The sequence below is a fragment of the Saccopteryx leptura genome, chromosome 13, assembly GCF_036850995.1.
Source record: "Saccopteryx leptura isolate mSacLep1 chromosome 13, mSacLep1_pri_phased_curated, whole genome shotgun sequence".
Lineage (NCBI taxonomy): Eukaryota > Metazoa > Chordata > Mammalia > Chiroptera > Emballonuridae > Saccopteryx > Saccopteryx leptura.
The window spans coordinates 6,922,263-6,941,816 of NC_089515.1; the positions used below are offsets into that span (position 1 = coordinate 6,922,263).

At 51.5% G+C, this 19,554-nt stretch overlaps 1 protein-coding gene across 1 annotated transcript in view; it reads right to left on the reverse strand.

The window, feature by feature from the left end:
* The window catches only part of LHPP (phospholysine phosphohistidine inorganic pyrophosphate phosphatase), a 97,416-nt gene that overhangs the window by 60,073 nt on the left and 17,789 nt on the right, over window positions 1-19,554 (reverse strand). The window contains exons 3-5 of the mRNA XM_066355492.1: window positions 18,914-19,067; window positions 12,725-12,788; window positions 11,668-11,760 (exon numbers count right to left, since the gene is read on the reverse strand). Of these exons, the coding sequence (XP_066211589.1) occupies window positions 11,668-11,760; window positions 12,725-12,788; window positions 18,914-19,067 (311 nt within the window). The remainder of the gene's footprint in view (window positions 1-11,667; window positions 11,761-12,724; window positions 12,789-18,913; window positions 19,068-19,554) is intronic.

The window sequence follows — 19,554 nt, forward strand, 5'->3', positions numbered from 1 at the left end:
ACAAGTCAACCCCCCCTGCTCTGTTTCCCACCGTCCCCCGTGGGCCGTGGCTGTGAACGGGGCGCTCTCAGGCAGTTTGAAGTCAATCAGCAGGTGTCAGTGACCTGGCGCCACAAGGAAGGGTGGGGGATCTCGCCTCTACTTGAACATGGGCTGAATTTTACCTGCGGCTGAACACCCTGTAGTCGGGTTATTTTGTCAGTCCTTGGTTCTGTGAAAACTAAGTAAATCTCTGGCAAATCTTTGAAAGGTCACAGTTTAAAAGGTTTTTGCTTTCAATAGTGAAGATACTACCTATAACAAACAAAAATAACACAGGAAATGCCTGCAGTCTGGATGCCATTTTAAAAAGCAGGCTCGAGGACACGGTCTCTCCCACCTGAAACAACGAGGAAGTTAGGCTACATGAAGCAACAGTTTCCGAGACACAGGACGTCAAGCAAGGACGGGCAATGGGCAGAGCTCCACTTGGAGCTGTACAGTGGGTATCATCGGCTGATGTTGAAACAAAATCACACACATGAAGTATCCAGGTCAGTGCCTGGACATCGTAAGTTATCTGTACATGTTTATGGAGGGAAAAGGAAGTGTTTTATTGAGGAAACGGCTAACTTAGCCCCACTGGAGACAGTCCACAGTCTTCAGGATGGCACTCTGTCCCCAGTGAGCCCACACCTTCATATCAAGCCCTTTGTGGGCCAGGCAGTGGGGACACAGTCAGTGACGCAGCCCCTGGCCCTTGGGAAGCTACCAGCTGAATTCAGGAGACAGATGTTCATCAGCTAATTTTATAAACATGTAGTCAGGACCTGTGATAACGCTCATGGAGAAAAAGTGTAGGAGGCTGTGAGGCCTGACCTTGTGGGGTTGGTGGTGGTCAGGGAAGGCTTCTTGGAGGAGGTGAGGTTTTGCACTTTGATCTGAAGGGCAAGAGGGGTCAATCAGATCGGGGTGTAGGGAGAGAGGTGACAGCATCCCCAGCAGGGGGCACCACATATGTGCTAACTACCCATCTGCCACCATTCACCAGGGCAGGCCACACAACGAATTCCAGAAGCGCTAGCTAATAAGCCTGAAGCAATTGCCTTTGGAAACATCTGGTGAATAGGCCTTCAAATAAGAAGGGATCATGAGGAGCTTTGTGGAAAAGGACAGAGACTGAGCTGGTGCCACCCTGGGACAGGAGGGAGGTGGTGGGAGGCAATGCCAGGTAAACACGAGGCTGTTCTAACGATGGGCACGGATTGCCTCCGAAGTGCCACGACTCCATCACTTAGTCACATTCAAGCAGAGGCCAGAGGGGCTTCCATGAGAGAAGTTACAGGGGTGTGGCCCCGAGAAAGCTCAGAGGTGGCCAGTGACCACCAGCGTGGAGAGTTCCACCTATTGCTAGTGGCCACAACCCACCGCAAGACACATGAGGTAAGTGAAATAATCTGTGCTCTTCCCAGCGAAGATTCAGACGGTTCACGACTTTTTCCGACCCTTTCTCCACTGAACATCATTTTCAAAAGGAGTTATGCACATTGGTAACGTGCTCCTTAATTTTACACACAAGGACTGATACATTTTTACTGTAATCTTTTTGTACTTATTTGGCGTTTACTTTGTTGATTTAGAGAGAGGAAGGGGGAGAGCAGGAGAGAGACAGGAACAGTTATTTCTCTATATGCCCTGACCGGGGATCGAACTGGCAACCTCTGCCCTCTAGGACAAAGCTCCAACCAAAAAAAAAAAAAAAGCTCCAACCAACCGAGCTATTCGGCCAGGCCTTGTTACTTATTTTTAGAGTAACCTTCTTAACAATAACTGAGTCATTCTGGTTTTTCATTTACAGTAGTGATTAAAAGCTCCTTTCAAAATACATTTATTTAACTTTAAAAGTGAATTAACATTAAAAAAAAAGGTTAAGTAAACTATAATGCCGATGGCAAGTACCCAGAGGTGGTCAGGGTTGGATTTTGATCTTTTCTAGAATGACTGGCGTTGGAGAAAACAGTGCCAAAACCCAAACAGGTGTACGTCCTGTGTCCACGCGCTCCCAGACCACTGCGTGGGGGTCATCAGTCACCAAAGGAGAAACAGCCCGTGGCAATGTTGTGGTCCCTGAAGTGGGACCGACCGCAGAGCCCGCTGAACTCACAGGTGACCCTAAGGGGCCCGCCAAGCCAGGGTCACCGGGGCAGCCACACGGCTCGCCTGGGAGAGGATGGCTGGAGTGGGCAGGTGTGCGGCCCAGGCGGCTGGGCCGGCCATGAGCCCCAGTATAAGATTCTACTTTGCCCGTCTCAAAGGGTTGTACTGAAAAAGTTAGAGCGGCCCCTGGATGGTCACTTTCTAACTTAGGACCCTGTCCATTGCTCTCAGAGACTCCGGGGGCCTTTTGCTAGAAGGTTCCTTAGGAAACAAGTCTTCTGATTATCACCTGTCATACCTGGGACCTTCCATGCTTCGGGAAAAATACAATCTTGTGCACGTGTCCTTGTGCACATGCCCCCTCCCTCCCACCCCCCGCAAGGCAGCTGCAATTCTCCCCCCCCCCCCCAGAATAGATTCCGGGCCCTGCAGGGCGAGGACCTTTGTTGATGTGGCCCCGGAGCTCTGGGCCCCTGGCGGAGCAGCAGCTGGGGCCCTGCGTGATCCGATGCCCAGGCCGAGGTGGAGCCGTGGAGCCCCCGAGCCCGAGGGAGGCCGGGGGACAGCAGGGTGCAGGGCCCACCAGGGATGCAGACACCGGGGCGGCGATGCCTGTCTGGGCCAGCTTGTGGGCTCCGAATACCGAAATGCGCTTGGGCCCAGGGGAGTCCACAGATTTACTACCAGTGAAGGGCAGTCATCACGCAAGGAGGAGCAATTATTGCCAAATCATTTAGGATTTAAAAAATCATTGGTGAGAAGATAGAGGTCAGGAGGTGTGCTGTCGGGGGAAATAAACCCCCCACTGCCAGGCCGGGCAGCAGGACGGCAGGAGGAAAATGGAGTCACGCTGACAGAACACAGCAGTCCAGGGAGCTGCAGGCGCCCCCCAGCCCTGCGGGCAGCCTGGCCGGTCTGGGCTCAACCAGCAGGTCATTCATCCCTCTTACGTGTTTATCTGCTGCCACCGTGTCCTCTGTGGCATGGAATGCCATCCCAGCTGCCAAGGGAAGAACCCATTCTAACAGGTGATGTTTGTTAACGAGCTTTCCCAAGAAAGCCCACGTTTCACAAATTTTCTGCTCATTCTGGGGCCCGGCCGGGACGCGCTCATTCCCGTGTCCTTGCTGGGCAGCGGACAGCAGGGCCGGCCGGGAAGGAGCCGTGGGCTCTGTCTGTATCTCAGCCCTGGTGTCACACACCCGCGTGGAGCGGCCTCGAGGTGACATCTCGCACTGGGATGAGCCTGTGAGGAATCCAGGCCCCTCTGGCACCTGGAGGTTGGGGATGGCTCAGCGCTAAGTAATTCCCCCTGTGACCTGCCACATTCGTAAGGAACAGTATCAACACAGCAAACCTCGGAGACCACTCTTTTCATAAAAGGTAAGAAGCAATGGTGCCACCTGACCAGGCGGTGGCGCAGTGGATAGAGCGTCAGACTGGGATGCCGAGGACCCAGGTTCAAGACCCCGAGGTCGCCAGCTTGAGCGCGGGCTCATCTGCCTTGAGCAAAAAGCTCACCAGCTTGGACCCAAGGTTGCTGGCTTGAGCAAGGGGTTACTCGGTCTGCTGAAGGTCCGTGGTCAAGGCACATATGAGAAAGCAATCAATGAACAACTAAGGTGTCACAATGAAAAACTGATGATTGATGCTTCTCATCTCTCTCCATTCCTGTCTGTCCCTATCTGTCTCTGTATCTGACACTCTCTCTGTCTGTTAAAAAAAAAAAAAAAAAAAGGATACACACACACACACACACACACACACACAAATTGGAAAGGTTAAGCACGATTTGTGTTATTCCAGGTTGCTGGAATGATGAACCTATTTTCTTCTTATACTTTAAAATGGTTCTTATCTCCTTTAATAAACACGAGGTGCTTCATAATCAGATAAAAATATACTTGTATTCTGAGGAGAAGGAAATAAAATGCACTGAAAGATGCTTGATGGGAGAAAACATCTTAAGAAAAAGTAAAACAGCCTGACCAGGCAGTGGCGCAGTGGATAGAGCACTGGCCTGGGACAGAGGACCCAGGTTCAAAACTCTGAGGCTTGAGTGTGGGATTACTGACGTGATCTAATGGTGGCTGGCTCAAGCCCAAAGGTCAGTGGCTTGAGCAAGGGGTCACTGGCTCAGCTGGAACTCCCACCCCCAGTCCATCAAGGCACTCATGAGAAGTAATCAATGAACTAAAGTACTGCAACTATGAGTTGATACCTCTCATCTCTCTCCCTTCCTGTCTTTCTATTTCTCTCTCTCTCTTTCCCCCTCAAAGAAAAACTAAGACTAAGGGTTTAACGTCTATATGATGGAGACACAGCACAAAGCTGCCTTAGAGCTGGCAGTTCCCAAAAGTGCCGTCCTTTCCAGACCTGCGTGGGCGCTCCAAGTTCACACCAGGCTGCAGCAGTGGACGGGCTGTCCCCCCCTCCGGCCCTCTCTGTCCCAGCAAGTCCTCCCTGAACTGTCACCCAAAGACTGTGCACATCTAGGGACGAGGCTGGGGCCGGGCCTTCCACGAACACAGCTGAATGGGAAGAAGGCCAAGGGAGGGTGAGTGGCCCCACCCTCAGGTGTCTGCACCGAGGGAACAGACTGTCCCCCTAGCCCCACAGCTAGAATGAATACCCTGAGAACCAGGTGACAAGATGACAGCCAGTGTCCACGCCTTATGCCCAGCCCCCTTTAGATGAACCTCCAAACTTCACCCACATTTCTGGCAGGCTGTGTTGAGAGCACCTCCCCTCACCACCCGGAATCTTGTCTATATTTTTTATAGTTTGTGTTCTGCCAACAATACACATAGTTTACTATTTTTCATAATAGAAAATATTATGCTGCTTAATGGGCTTTTTTCAACTTTATTGACTAAACCTAAAAGTTCCGACTTGCTACTGGCCCCTCCTCAAAAAACTGGGGTACAGCAGAGACCTAGGGGGGACAGGGTCTCCGCCTCACTCCTCACCAGCGGGGTCATCTTGGGTTTAATGCTAGATTTTTCTGAGACTGTTCCCCAATGCTGTGGTTCTCAAGTGGGGGCCGCTTTGCTGCCCAGCGGGGATGTGGCAATGTCTACAGACACCCCTGGTTTCCCAACAGGCATAGGGGTTGCGACTGAGCCCCGTACAGGGCCCAGGACAGCCCTACCACAGGAATGATCTGGTCCCAAAATGTCAGCCGTGCCAAGGTTGAGAAACCCCGTTTTAAGCTTCAGAAAGCAATGCACACACCCAGGCCAGGGGGTTGGAGTAAGGAAGTCATGAAATGAATGGGCACATCCCAAGACCAGGTGTGCCCTGCACACAGAGTGCTCGAAGTCCCCTTGGGCCTCCCTGTCCAGGCCTCGGGCTCCTTGTCCACGAAGTGGGGGCACCAGCTCCCGTACTAACTGAGCACTCCGGTGTGAACAGTCCCAGCTTCCACTCAGCCTATACAGTCTGCAACCGACAGCACTTCCAGTGATTGTGGGAAACGGCCAGCACCCTCAAGTCTCTGGGGCTTTTGGAATGAAGCAATAAAACCACCCCCTGGATCAGTAGCCTTAGACTGTGAGAATTAGGCAGTTCTAGAAGGAACCCTGAAGGTGGGTTATTCTTTGTTTTCGTACAGGAATCCTAGAGAGGGTCTGGCCACCTCTGGGAGGTCTGGATTCCCGTGTAGTCGAGTAATTCCGGCAACCTGTTACTGAGGAAAGGTTACCGAGGAAAGGCTGGAATGACCATTGGATTGGAGGGGTGGGACCCATCCCGGGGTGGGCTGTACGTCCACAGACGCAGAGCAGGTCCGGGTCTGGGAGAAGCAGCTATCCAGGGAAATGCCTGGTGATAACTGGATTGATTAGTGCGGCTTCAGAAACGCCCGATTTGCCCGGCCTGGCACTGCGGCAGCGAGATAGCACCTCACAGGCATTTTTCGTTAGAAATAGAGGCAGGCGCAGAGAATGACTGCCTCGTGCATAGAACACGGTTCACCTGCAACGGCCTCATGTTGAAATACCGCTGTAAAGACATGTGCACCTAGGAGGCTCAGGTCACACTGACGAACATTTTAGAACAAACGGGGGGGGGGGGGAGACCGAATGATATAACATGAGAGATTCCGCTTTGCCACGTGTGCTCGGAGCCACTGGAGAAAACAAGTCCATAGCTACCAGGGCCACCGGTGCCCGCGGCTACAGCCTCAGCAGCTGACCGGCCAGGAATCCGAACTCCTGACCCCACCCCTGACCCCAGACCTGAGAGCCTGCAGCCCGGCACTGGCCAGGTGAGAAGCCCAGATTAATCCCCCCCCCCCCCCCCATAAAGGGCCACAGCTGCCTCTCAGGGCATGGGGAGGGCAGTTTCTCATCCAGAATGTAGTGAAAATAACTGAAAAGTGCCAAACAGAGGAAAACAACAAGCAGAGGGCGTGGGGGGAGGGGTATCACCGAGCAGGACTACCCAAATACAAGCAAAGGTAACGCCTCAATACTCGGCTCCTCTGGGCTTATTTTCTTAGGCAGTAACAGTGTCTTCTTTTTTGTTTGTTGTGGAGGGGGTGTTGCGTGAGAGAGCTGTGACCCTACCGCTCATGTAATTCTAAATACTGTTTTTTTAACCCGCGTTACGACACTAGCCTCCCTCCCACTCGGTGACAGTACTTTCAGAGTTTATTCTCTCTTGAATTGATCCTATGAGTATGACTATATATACTCTTATTATTATATAATATATAGAACATATATTATTAGGATTATATATATATACATATACATATATGTGTGTATATATACACATAGTTGTTTATACCTTTGAAAATGGAACGGTAAGCCAAAACATAAAACTGGCCACCACCTGAGAGACAGGTAGGAGGACCCCAGGAGGAAAGGACAGAAGCTAGAGTCTATTCTGTTTTGTGGATTTCATTTGGGAACCACTTAAATATTTTTACATAACCATACCACTGATTTAGATGTTGAAAAACAATTCCCTAAAAATTAGGAGCAAAACGAATTCAAAGAAGTTCCTGTTGGTGGCATACCACACAGAGAGAGACTATTCCCAGAGGCTTTAAACTATGGTGACTCTCTGGAGGGAGCTGAAGACACTTTCACTGGTGGCGGTCATCAGGGTCCTCCTATTCAACCATCAGTCATCAGTGACCCTGTGTCCCTGATGTCCTTGGTGGCCCTATAGGATTGGTGAGGCACCCACCCTCGTGGGCCAGCCTTCCGTCACACAGCATGGTTCTGAGAGTCGGGACTCTTGGGTATATTATGTATATCATGGACTAAAGCCAACGGTTGTTTATGTCGGTTTTCTGAGAGCCAGGAGTTTTGACACGGGGAAAGGAAATGCGGATAGAAAATGGATGAGACCGAGTAGAAACTGACAGGGCCTGAATCTGCATTGGAGGGTTCAGAATGAGCTCACAGGGCATCTCATGCTTCTAGACATTTTTTTCTGAGCCCTGTTGACTAAAGGGGCTTAGTCATGATGACCAACCTTAGTAATGAGAACCGGTCATGTCCCAATTATGGTTTCTAAATACAGTTTCCCACTGCAGGTTGGCACGGCTCCTTGGGAGGGTGGTGGAGCCCAGGAAGTGTGCAAAGCAGCTGTGGAACATCCTGTGATCACAGGGAGCACAGAGCCTGAGGCCTGGGACAGGGCAAGAGGGCTCAGACGCCAACCTGAAGCCTCCCACGGTCACAGAAGAAATACTTCAAACATCAATAAGATATATAACTGCAATGGATTGGAACACATCAAATGTATTTCCATCTATTTATTTATAATGGTATATGTGTTTAAAATTTTTTTATTGATTGAGTTGAGAGAGAGAGGTGGGGATGGGGGGGTGGGAAACATCAATTTGTTGCTCCACTTTATTTATGCATCACTGCTTGATTCTTGGATGTGCCCTGACGGGAATCGAACCCACAATGTTGGTATATCAGGACAATGCCCTAACCAACTGAGCTAGTCAGCCAGGGCATGAAATATGTATTTTTAAATCTCCTTTGTCACCTTGGGAGGGTGTTGGAGAGTCAACTCATTATTAGTGTGAAAATGAATGACTATGGGAAAGAAACAGGCGATTGTCTGAGTGTCTAGTATGAACTGAACCTCAAGGTAACAAAAACAGTTGATGAGAAGTTCTCGCACGGAGAGAAGTAACCAGAGGAAACAATGGAAGAGGAATGGTGAGAAGAAGAGGAATGGGAAGAAGTCCCCACTCTGCAGCCCTAAAGGAAAGGCTGGAGCTGGGCACCTGTCATCGGCAGTGGCAAACACCACCGAGAGAGAGACAAGGGGATGTTCTATTCCACCAGCTAGCCGTGACGGCGAACCTTTTATATAAACCACCCACTTTTGCAGTGCTGGTCAACCTGGTCCCTCCTGCCCACTGGTGGGCTAGCGGGTAGCCACCAAAAAAACTGCACTGAACTCTCCCCAAGCTTCCAAGTTCCACTACCAGTAAACAGTGCAAAACAGGGGACAGGGGAGCACGGGAAGGGACACCACTGAGGTCAACTAAACCGACGTGTGGGACACTACCGAACCAACAACCAGGTTTCTTCTTCCCAACATTAGGAGGGAAACAAAAGGGGGTAGGGGAGGGCGGGAAGTGATGGGTTAAAAAAAAAACACTGAAGAATCACACGAACCAATCACAACGCAAGGACCTCCTTTGAATCCTGATCCAGACGAAATCTATAAAACAATTAGGGAACTGAGAACAATGACTGGATATCTGATGAGATCAAGGATTTATTGTTAGTATTACTTGGATGTGATGGTGGCATTACCTATGTTTTAAAAAAAAGAATTCCTGCTTCTTAAAGACAGGGAAATATTTACAGATGAAGTGATAGACTCTCTGGGATTTGATTCAAAATAATCTAGGGGTGAGGGGGGGGGGTATAGATTAAACACGTGGCTCTAAATTTTGGAAGGGGTCCCGACAGCCAAATACCTGAGCAACAGAATAACAGCAGAAACGGGCTGTAACTCATGAAAGGAAACAAATGTTCTGAGTCCAGGATGGAAGAAGTAAGTAAATGGGAGAGAGAGGACAGCTCTCCCTTCCCGTCAGGTCCAATGACTAAACTAAACAGAGGGGAAACACTGGGTTGGGAAACAGCAGTGATCCACTGTTTGAAGAATTATCAACGGATGCTACAAGTAGGAGAGAAAAGAATAAGGAGAGGATCTTTTTACAGAGTGTCAAGTCCTTTCCCACAAGATGCTTATTAGTTACAGAGGGACCAATAGTAACTTGGCAGTGGAGAGCCCTGGCAACCCCACCTCCAACGGGGGTCAAAGAGAACACCACCAGTAACGGTGGACAAGGAGCCATCACCGGCCTTCTAACGCGATGTGCCCAGAGGGCGGCACAGCAGTGTTTCTGTGAGATTCCTGCCAAAACGCACAACCTAACATTGAATCATCAGGAAACATCAGGGAAGACCAAACTGAGTGTCATTCTCTACACACAAACTGGCCAGTATTCTTACAAAATGCCCACAGTCTTGAACACTAGGGCACGCAGCTACTAATGTAAGCGGCCCAAAAAAGGTGTTGGTGGCATCTGCAGACAGTCTCTAGGTTAATTAATGGTCTTGTGTCAGTGGTAACTTATCATTGTTCTAGGATTGCTATGTTAGAGACATAAGCGTTTGGGAAGTTGGTTTCATAATATAGGGGAATTCTTTGTACTTACTGTTCTTGCAACTTTTTTTGTGAATGTGAGATTACTTCATAACGAAGAGTTAAAAATAATTTTTTTTTTTCTTTCTGAAGCTGGAAACGGGGAGAGACAGTCAGACAGACTCCCGCATGCGCCCGACCGGGATCCACCTGGCACGCCCACCAGGGGCGATGCTCTGCCCACCAGGGGGCGTCGCTCTGCCGCCACCAGAGCCACTCCAGCGCCTGGGGCAGAGGCCAAGGAGCCATCCCCAGCGCCCAGGCCATCTTTGCTCCAATGGAGCCTTGGCTGCGGGAGGGGAAAAGAGAGACAGAGAGGAAGGAGGGGGTGGGGGTGGAGAAGCAAATGGGTGCTTCTCCTATGTGCCCTGGCCGGGAATCGAACCTGGGTCCCCCACACGCCAGGCCGACGCTCTACCGCTGAGCCAACCGGCCAGGGCCTAAAAATAATTTTTAAATGTGGTTTATTAGTGGATAATTACTGAAGCTCGGTGATGGGCACGGGCGGGGGCTTGTTATGCTGTCCTCTCTATTTGCACAGATAGTTGAGATGTCTCATGATAACAAGTTAAAAAGAGACTTAAGAGAGACAAAACAGCCCCATGCAAGAAAAGTAAAGACCTGGTTTGGGCTTGACTCAAACAAATCAACATAAAAGAACATTCATTCCTGAGATGGAAATTTCAGTATGGATTGGTATAGTAAAAAATATATATATACGTGTGTGTGTGTGTGTGTGTGTGTGTGTGTATAGCTTGCTATTAGATAATACTAAGGGATTATTGTGGATTTTGGCAGGTGTGTGGGGGTTTTTCCTCATTGTGATAAAATATACATCAGATTTACCCACGGAGCCATTTTCAAGTTTCAAATCAGGGCATCAGGTACAGTCACAATGTTGTGCAACCATCACCACTAACACGCTCCAGACATTTTTATCCCCCAAAGGAGGCCTCATGCCCATTAAACAGCCACCCCCCACCCTCATGCTCCACAACTGCTGAGCTACTTCAGGTCCCTGCGGATTCGCCTGTTCTGGACGTTTCATATGAACATCATTTATGAAACGTGGCCTTCGTGACTGGCTTCGTTCACATACCCTGTCTTCCCCCCACATGACAGCGCTGACCAGCATTCCATTCTTTTTCTGGCTGAAATACTCCATTGTGTGGTCATACCCTGTTTTGTTGACCCATATTTATCTGCTGCTGACCATCCGCCTTGTTTCTACGTATCTTTTGGCTGTTGTGAATGCTGCTGCTATGAATATCCACGTATAAGTTTTTATTTGAAGACCTGTTCTCCGTCCTTTTGGATATATACTCAGGAGCGGGACCGCTGGGTCATATGGTAATTCTGTGTTTGACTGGTGGCTGCTCCCTGTCCCATCCCTAGCGGTATTCCTACATGAGGGTTCCCATTGCTCCATGTCCTCACCGACACGTGAGACTGTCTGGGGCTTCAGTTTGTTTGTTTGGATCACTATGGCCACCTAAGAGGGCGCAAGGCAGGACCTCGCTATTGTTCTGGTTGGCATTTCCCTAACGGCTCATGAGGCGGAACATCTTTTTGGGCGCTTCTTGGCCATTGGCCTTCATACTTCCCACTCTTGTACTGAAACTAATGTAACAGGTTAACTCATGCAGGGGCCTCCTCTGCTGTCTCTCCCCCTCCCCCGCCCCATCCAGACATACCAGCCCTCATGGTGGGCAGTCCACACGCGGCCGCCCCGCCCACAAGGCTGCCTGAGCCCTCAAAGCCCCTGGCAGCCCCTGCCTGAGGGTCTGGGGCCTCCCAACACAGCTGCGTCCCCCCCACTCAGTGAGGGCCACCTACCTGGTGGGCCTGAACCCCCATCTCCTGCAGGGCAGACTGGAAGAACTCAGGAGAAGGCTTCCCCACGACCTCAGCTTCAACACCGCAGGCATACTGGCAGAGAGAAGGCCGCAGCGTGGGTTTGGGACAGACCATCAGGAGAGCACCCACCTGACCCGCAGGGAAGGCCTCCCTCTGAGGAACCAGGGGAAGACCACCACCCACACATGCGTCCATGGGCCAGGGGCCTCCAAGGGACAGGACTCAGGAGCCGGGAGACACGTGACAGGTAAGAGGGTGGTGGCGCCCCATCAGGTTGCCCGGGATGCTCAGGGCCCCCACCACCGGGTGCCCAGCCATCTGCTCAAACACCCAACTGCAGTAAGAGGTGGCCCACAGCTGGCAAAGTCACAAGGCACCATGCGGGCCATCCTGACCCATGTTCCCCTTGTATTCTCGCTTCTCCCCGCCCCTCCCCTGCCCACCCCAGCTCCATCACAGCCCCTCCCGGGGAGAACGCCCAGGGCGCCACTTCCTGTCTGCACGTCCCTCCCACCTAAGTGCAGGTTGGCAAGAGCCGACGTGGCAGCTAGGGTGGGCAGTGACAGGCGCTGACCTGGGGCAGGAGCCTAGGCCAGGGACAGCTGACCAGGCGTGGGTCAGAGGGACGCTAGGGAGCCCCATCTGGGCCTGGCCTTCAAAGAGGGGGGAGGAAGTCAGGAATGAGTCCAGTTAGGACATGTCAAGCTCAAGCTGCTGCCGGTGACCAGGGTCAGACATGAGGCGGATGGTCCCCACAGATACCAAAGCCAGAGTCCAAGAGGAGAGAGCGGCAGAGAGCACGCTGGGAGAGCCAGCCAGACCAACACAGGGGTGTGCAGGAATGGGAGTGACAGGAAGAACAGTGACCGGGGCAGCTGGGAGGTCAAGGTCCTGAGCCAGGGGTGCTTGGCATGGCGCCCCAGAAAGGAGGCCTACACTTTGAAAAAAACATAAAAGGCATCTGAACACCGGGCACACCCCTTCTCCAGAAAGACCAGGAGCGTCCCTGAGGGCTGGGACAGACCCGGGCCAGTACCTCAAGTGCCTTCATGTAGCCGCCAACATCCAGCATCAGGCCAGAGGTCACCTTGTAGTAGCGTCTAGAAAAGAGCAGAAGGAACAGGTGAGCTGAGCCCAGACTCCGGGAAGGGTCAACGGAGGCTGCCCCATCCTTTCTAGAGAGCCGCGTCAGGGGTGAGGTCGGTCCAGAGGCCAGGCCATGCTGAGAATGACCAGTGGCCGGCCACCACAGCTGGGATGGCGACACCGTGGGCCAGCAGCGCTTGGTCAGCATGGCCCCCTGCTGCCAGCTTTGTGGGGACCCTGCCACGGTGATTAACGGGAGACCCGAGGGGCAGATGGAGCCAGTCGCTAACTCAGAGGAAGACAAGAGGCCTGTGTTCTGCGAGAGGACAGCAGGCCCACGGAGCATGTGGTGAACCCCTAATTACTAATAATTAACCCCTAATTGCTGCCTGAAGAAGAAAACTCCATTAGTTCCAGGACACCCTGCCGCATCTCCGATTAGCCCCAGGTCAAGAGACATGCTGGGTTCCATGGGCGCCTGAGGCTGTCATGAGAAGTCTTCCCTGGGGACTGAGAGGGCCGGGCTCTCCGGAGACACACCTCGTCAGTCACCCTTCCCCTGCCCTTCAAATTCGGGAGACATTCAACCACAGGCGCACCAGGGCCAAAGAAGAAAGCATTCTGGCTTTAGCATTCAAAGGCTCTCTCCACTTCTTTTTCACTGTGGGACTTAAGCCCTCTGGGCCTCAGTTTCCTAATCTATAAAATGGACCAAAAAACCCCCAAGTACCTACTTCATGGATGGTACTGAGGTCTGAACTAAATAACGCATGCAAAGTTCTAAGGGCTGCCTAGCATGCAGAAACTGCTCGAAGGAAATGAGAGAACGTCACAGCCAACAACCGTCTCCCACACTGAGCATGAGGCCATAGGATACGAGCTGGGGAGGAGAGGGTGAACGCGGGTCTTCCCAGTGTGGGGCGCTGGAGCCTGTTCCCTGCCTATTTGAAGTGAGAGAAAGAACTGAGCCAGCTCCCTGGGAGCCGCCCTTCCTCCAGCCCTGCTGTGCCCAGGACTCTGCCAGTCCCTCTCTGCCCTGCTGAGGCGGTGAAGGCCCAGGAGCCCGTGCTGCCCGCCAGCATCCCTTCACCTCGCAGACAGGCGGAGCTGGGGCGAGCCCTCTCCCCTCTGGTTCTGAATGGCGGCCTCAGTAGCCTGTGGGCCGATGTGAGTGGGGCTACAGGGCTTCAGCCAAACCCTGAGCACTGACAAGGGCTGGTTCTCTGCCACCCACCCCCCACCAGGCGGAGTCAGAGCCTGGAGCCCATTTGTTGAAGCCATGGGGGCATCTCCTGTTGTGACGGGACTCACTGGCCACCAAGTGAACCCCAAGGCCTCGTCATCAGCGTCCGAGGCTCAGTGGTCTAAGAGCTACCGCACAGGGACACTGCACACATTCAGGAAGGCGCCTGGTAGCCCGAGAGAACTGCCACCTGCTTACTGAGTCAGGACCTGCAAATGCTCCCCCTTTTAAAGGGTGACCCCAAAACACAGGCTTAGAGGTCTGTAACTGCACTTGTTGTAAGCCCGGGATGTAGGCATGTATTCTACATTTACATAGCCTTTGAGAAGTTCCCTTTTATTTTCCCAGTTCTTTGATCAACTACCTTAAGAGGAGCATTTCCCTAGCTGGGCCCAGAGCTGGAAGGCATGGCAGAGGAAGGCGAAGTCTGGCTGGGGGGAGGGGAAACGCTGGGCACTGGGCCTGCAGCCACTGTGGTTGACCCCGTCAACTCTGTCCCCCAGGCATCTAGGACACAGCCTCCTCACTGCCCTGTGCAGAACTGGGGGACACTCCCAGACCAGGCTTCCTCCCAGGAACTCTGGTCTGGTGGGGAAGCAGACAAGTCCACAGACCAGGATGAAAGGGCAGGGCCAGGGCAACAATAAGGGGAACCCCAGGCTCTGTACTCGCTGTTTGTGTAGGCCGGACACCCCAGGGATGGGGAGACATGCTGGGGACAGGGAAACAGAAAGGCGTTCCAGAATAGGAAACATCAAAGCCAAGACCCGAAACTAAGAAAGGGGACCGACGTGTTCAGGCCTGGGGGCCTCTCGGAATCAACCAGCAGCACCCTGCTGAAGACCCCGTGGGCCAGACACTGCTCCGGGCATGGCCTTGGTCAGGCGCCCGGAGAGCCATCCCCTCGTCCCCTTACCCCCTGCCTGATGGCTGCTGTGGACAGGGAAGAAGGAGGCAGTGGCTTACCCAGAAGCCCAAGAAAAGAATTACAAAACCATGCCAGCCGGTTGCAGCCGGTCCTGCTCTGTTCAAAGCTGAGGGTTCTGAGGGCCTCTGGCCCAGTGCCCGGGCCGGGCTGGGGGAGGTGGGAGCCTGAGCTGTCGGGGAAGGTTTGGGGGGTGTAAGATGGGCAGAATGCTGTGCCCTGTGGCTGAGCTCGGGAGACCGCCTGAGGACAGCCACAGGGCACAGCATTCTGCCCATCTTACACCCCCCCAAACCTTCCTCTCAAAATGACAGAGATCTGGACTTGCTTCAGTTTAAATTCAGTCCCGATGGGAGGAAAAAAACTGAAAACGCAGTCTGAAATACAGTGAAAACCCCGTGTCTTTTGCACCTGAAACCAACACAAAATAATACTGTAAGCTGCAATTTAAAAAAATAAAACGAAAAGAAAATCTTGTCCTCATTACATGACTCTAAAGACAAAACGGACTTCCAAAATCAAAATGAAAAAATCTTAATATTTCTTTTTTTCTTTTTTAACTGAATCTGGGCTTGTCTTTAGAGTGCTCAGAGTTTTTCTTTATTTCTTACTCGTTCAAGAAAACCAGAAGGCGTCTTGAAGGCCGTCTGCTAGCTGAAAACATTTTTAGAGAGACAGTAAATACAAGGACCTAAGTTAATTTTTTTTTGAAATATAAAAGCTCAGGTTATTCCCCAAACACGGAAGATTTTGATGTATTTATCAGCAGGCCCGGCTGGGTCCCGGGTGTTCAGCCGCAGACAAGTGAGGCAGCCACCGGAGCAGCGGGAAGGAGCGAGAGAGGCCGTCAGATAGATTGTATGCTTTGTTCTTCTTCGATTATTCAGCACAGCCTCCCTCCAAAATGATCACTTGACCTTTCCCACAAGAGCCATTAACCTTCCATAGTCTGGCGCGTAAACAGCTTAATTTTCTGATGGCGGCATGACAGGAGAAATTACAAAGGCAATTCCCACTCTCGGTCCAAACAGATGCCCGAAGTAAATCACTCTGTCTCCCGGAGCAGGGCGGTCTGTCCCAGCGCGCCCACCGTCCCGCCTCCTTCGGGGCGCCACTCGAAAGCCCTCCACCCGTGGAGGACGGGCCCTCACCGTCGGTGACCCCCACTCGGTCAGGACGGCAGCTCTTCATGCATCCTTGGACTGTCCCCAGAAGCTGTGACCTCGGCCTGAACACTGTCGGTTCCTTTCTCTCCGTTCTGAGCGTCCTACCCCTAACTCAAGTCAGAGAGCCCCCTCAACTAGAGACCCCGCAAAGGGTGTCTTTGTAAGACAAATACAGCTGCTCTTGGATCTGTTCCCGAATTACAAGGAAAAGCAATGGAGTCCATATATTTCCCCCTTTTTCAAAAACATATCTATTCTGACTACTACCCATAATCTGGCATAATTTAAAGACAATTTTAAAGAAAAAAAATGTTTTAACATAAATGAGTTATAATAGAGTTTCTATATTATGTTGTTTTCTGGAGATGGGTCTGTAACTTTAGGGATGCCCAGAGGACCAAGCCCAAAAGGAAATGAGTTAAGCAAGCCAGGCTCTGTGGTCTACAGTGACCTAAATTGCAGAAGGTTGTAAGGTTACAAAAGGACAGTTAGTGGCAGTTACTTTTATATGTCAAACATTATTCTGGATGTTTCTGAGAGGGTGCTTCTTGGATGAGATTCACATTTCAATCAGTGGACTGTGAGTAAAACAGATTGCCCTCCACAAGGTGGGCCTCATCTAATCAGTAGCAGACCTCAATACAGCAAAGGCAGACCTCCCTGAGCAAGAACAAATCTGCCTTTGGACTTAAATGAAACTCCCCCCTGAGTTTCTAGCTTGCTGGCTTGCCCTGAAGGTTCTGAATTTACCTAGTCTCCTCAATCAGTCTCTCTCTCTCTCTCTCTCATATATATATATATATATATATATATGTACATTCTGTTGGTTCTGTTTTTCTGGAGAACACTTACTAATTAATACAGAACACATTTTATTTGTATGATAAACACACTAGAATAGTTCTAGTTCCTAAAAGAAATCAATCCACTCTTTTCTTTCTTAAGATTCCTTTTGTTTGCTTATTTTAATAGCAACATAGCCATGAGGAAATATTTCCTTACTATGTGTACAAACGATACAAGATAAAGACGACTGACTCTGAAGCGGGGAGAAGGGGACAATAGGAAGTGGTGGGGGTCTGTGGTGAACTGGAATTGACAAGGTAGTGGCTTCGGCTAAAATTCTGTGTGCTTGGGGACATGGGGACCAGGGCTGTCAGATCTAATGCTTTTTTCCTAAAGAATCCAGAATTCTAAAATTTTATGTAAAATCTCCCAATTTTTATTTTGAAAATTTTTTATTTATTGATCTTAGAGAGAGGAAGGGGGAGAGAGAGAGAAAAAAAAATCAATGTGCCTTAACCGGGGATCAAACCCGCAACCTTGGCACATTGGGATGATATTCCAACCAACTGAGCCAGGCAGCCAGGGCAAATCTCCCAATTTTTATACACAGTCTCAAAAAAAATTTAAAGTCTTATGTGGGCCAAACATCTGCTCTAGAATGCTGCCTAGAGGTGACGAGCACAGGCTGTGGGTGGCACTCCTGGCCCCGTCGGCACTTACTGCACCTCCGTGCGCCTCTCCATATGCCCACCTGCCAAATGGCAACAAAACCATCTACAACCCACAGGATTGTGGCCGGAATTAAGCAACTTGGAGTACATAAAATGCTCAGCAATGGCTGGTGGCCAGATAAAAGGTCCTTCCCTGTCTGTTTGAAGAGCTGGCCCCCTTGGGCAGGTAGAGGCAAGGGGTCCTCAGTCATCAGAAGCACCTCCGCTGGGAAGGGCTTCTCTGGAGACGGCGTGGACCTCCTGCGCTGCAGGAGAAACGGGGGTGGGCTCCAGGGTCCGCTGAAAGCCTGGTGCTGCTTCCGTGGAGGACAGTGAGTCTGCACAGCTCTCCTGAGAGCAGCCCGGCATCAGGAGGCTCACAAACGCACCTCATCTGAAATGCGAAGGGGCTCGTCACGGCCTTACTTTGGCAGAAAGTCAGAAACCACGTCCACCAGCGGGCAGCGGTGACGGGCACCGCAGGATAACCACGTGAGGGGCAGCCGGGCCAAGAGCTATCTGTTTCGTGCATGGAAAGTTGTTGACAAAATGACGTTTGCTGAGCGATATAAAAGAGGTGCCCGAACTAAATGAAGCGCGCGGCCGACGCAAACACTCCCTTCGCTGGTGGTCGGTCTGCGCGTGCGCAGGAAACCACGGGGTGGGGGGGGGGGCGCGCTCAAACGTCGGCAGTGGCTCTCGTGCCTCGGGACTGAAGGTACTTCTCATTTTCTTTTATTGGCTCACCTGCTTGCTCTCATTTTTCTTCAATAAACATGTGGTTGGTAAAGGAGGTTAAGAAAATAATAACCAACGTGCTTTTTTAAAAGAAAAGAAATGCTAAAGGCTCAGACAAAAATGATGGCAACTTGACAAAGGCCAGGCTCTGCACCCAGAGATGTGGGGCCTGGATCAGGGCAGCCCACAGGTGCACAGGCCTGTCACTACAGAGGTGTCCCCTCGGCACAATCCCTCAATGCCTGGGGCTGTGTCCTGTGTAAACACACCTTCCTGCTCTCGACTTGAAACTTGGGATGATGAACACTGGGCAGTGACCGTCCGCAATGACCCTCCCCTGGCCCTCAGCCTACAAACCCCAGGCCACGGGGAAGCTTGACCAACCAGCTCCTGCAGACTCAGATTTTCTCAAAAATGATTAAAAGAAAGGAAGGACATGAAGGGAAAAGGCAAGGAAAGGGAGGGAGGGAAAAGGAAGTGACCCTGTGCCCACCCTGCACCCACGTTTCTGCACCCTACTTCGTGCCGCAAGTCAGAGGCCCAGGAGCAGCCGTCCCCGGAGCTGACTTACCCCTTTCCCAGCGAGATGAGCACCGGATTCTCCAGCCCCATGAGCACCTGGAAGGCTTTGTTCATGTTCTGATAAGAAAAATTGTCTCCTGCATCTGCGATTACAACACAGTTTGGGTTGGACGTGTCGATCTGAGCGAATTCTGAACGGACTTCTAGAAAGAGGGAGAGAAAGGGACAAAGCCCAGGGTGAGGCTGTTGTCTCCCGCCTCCTCCTTGGGCACCCCCTGCCTGCCACCTGTGCTGTTTCTTCCTCAGATGGCACCATCTCTTTCCAGTCCCCACACGGGGGGTTCGGGGGGATGGACAAGGCAGGGGTGTTATTCCCACTTTACAAATGAGGGGTTCCAACTCTGCACAGTTAAGAGAAAGATGGGAGCACCCCGGGGACACCCACCCCAACACGGGTACTTCCCTGGGATCCCCCTTAGATCCAGACCACAGGCAAGAAACATAACTTTGCAACTAAGAAGGGAACTCTGCCTGGAGGGCCAGATTCCGAGGTGTAGATGGAATGGGGCCGCTTGCAGCCTTCGTAAGAGTCGCCCCAAACTGTGAGAGCCATCAGCACGTGTCAGCCAAACCGACTGGAGAGGAGACGGCACCACACGCACGTCCAGGGAGGGAGGAGCAGAGTCGCAC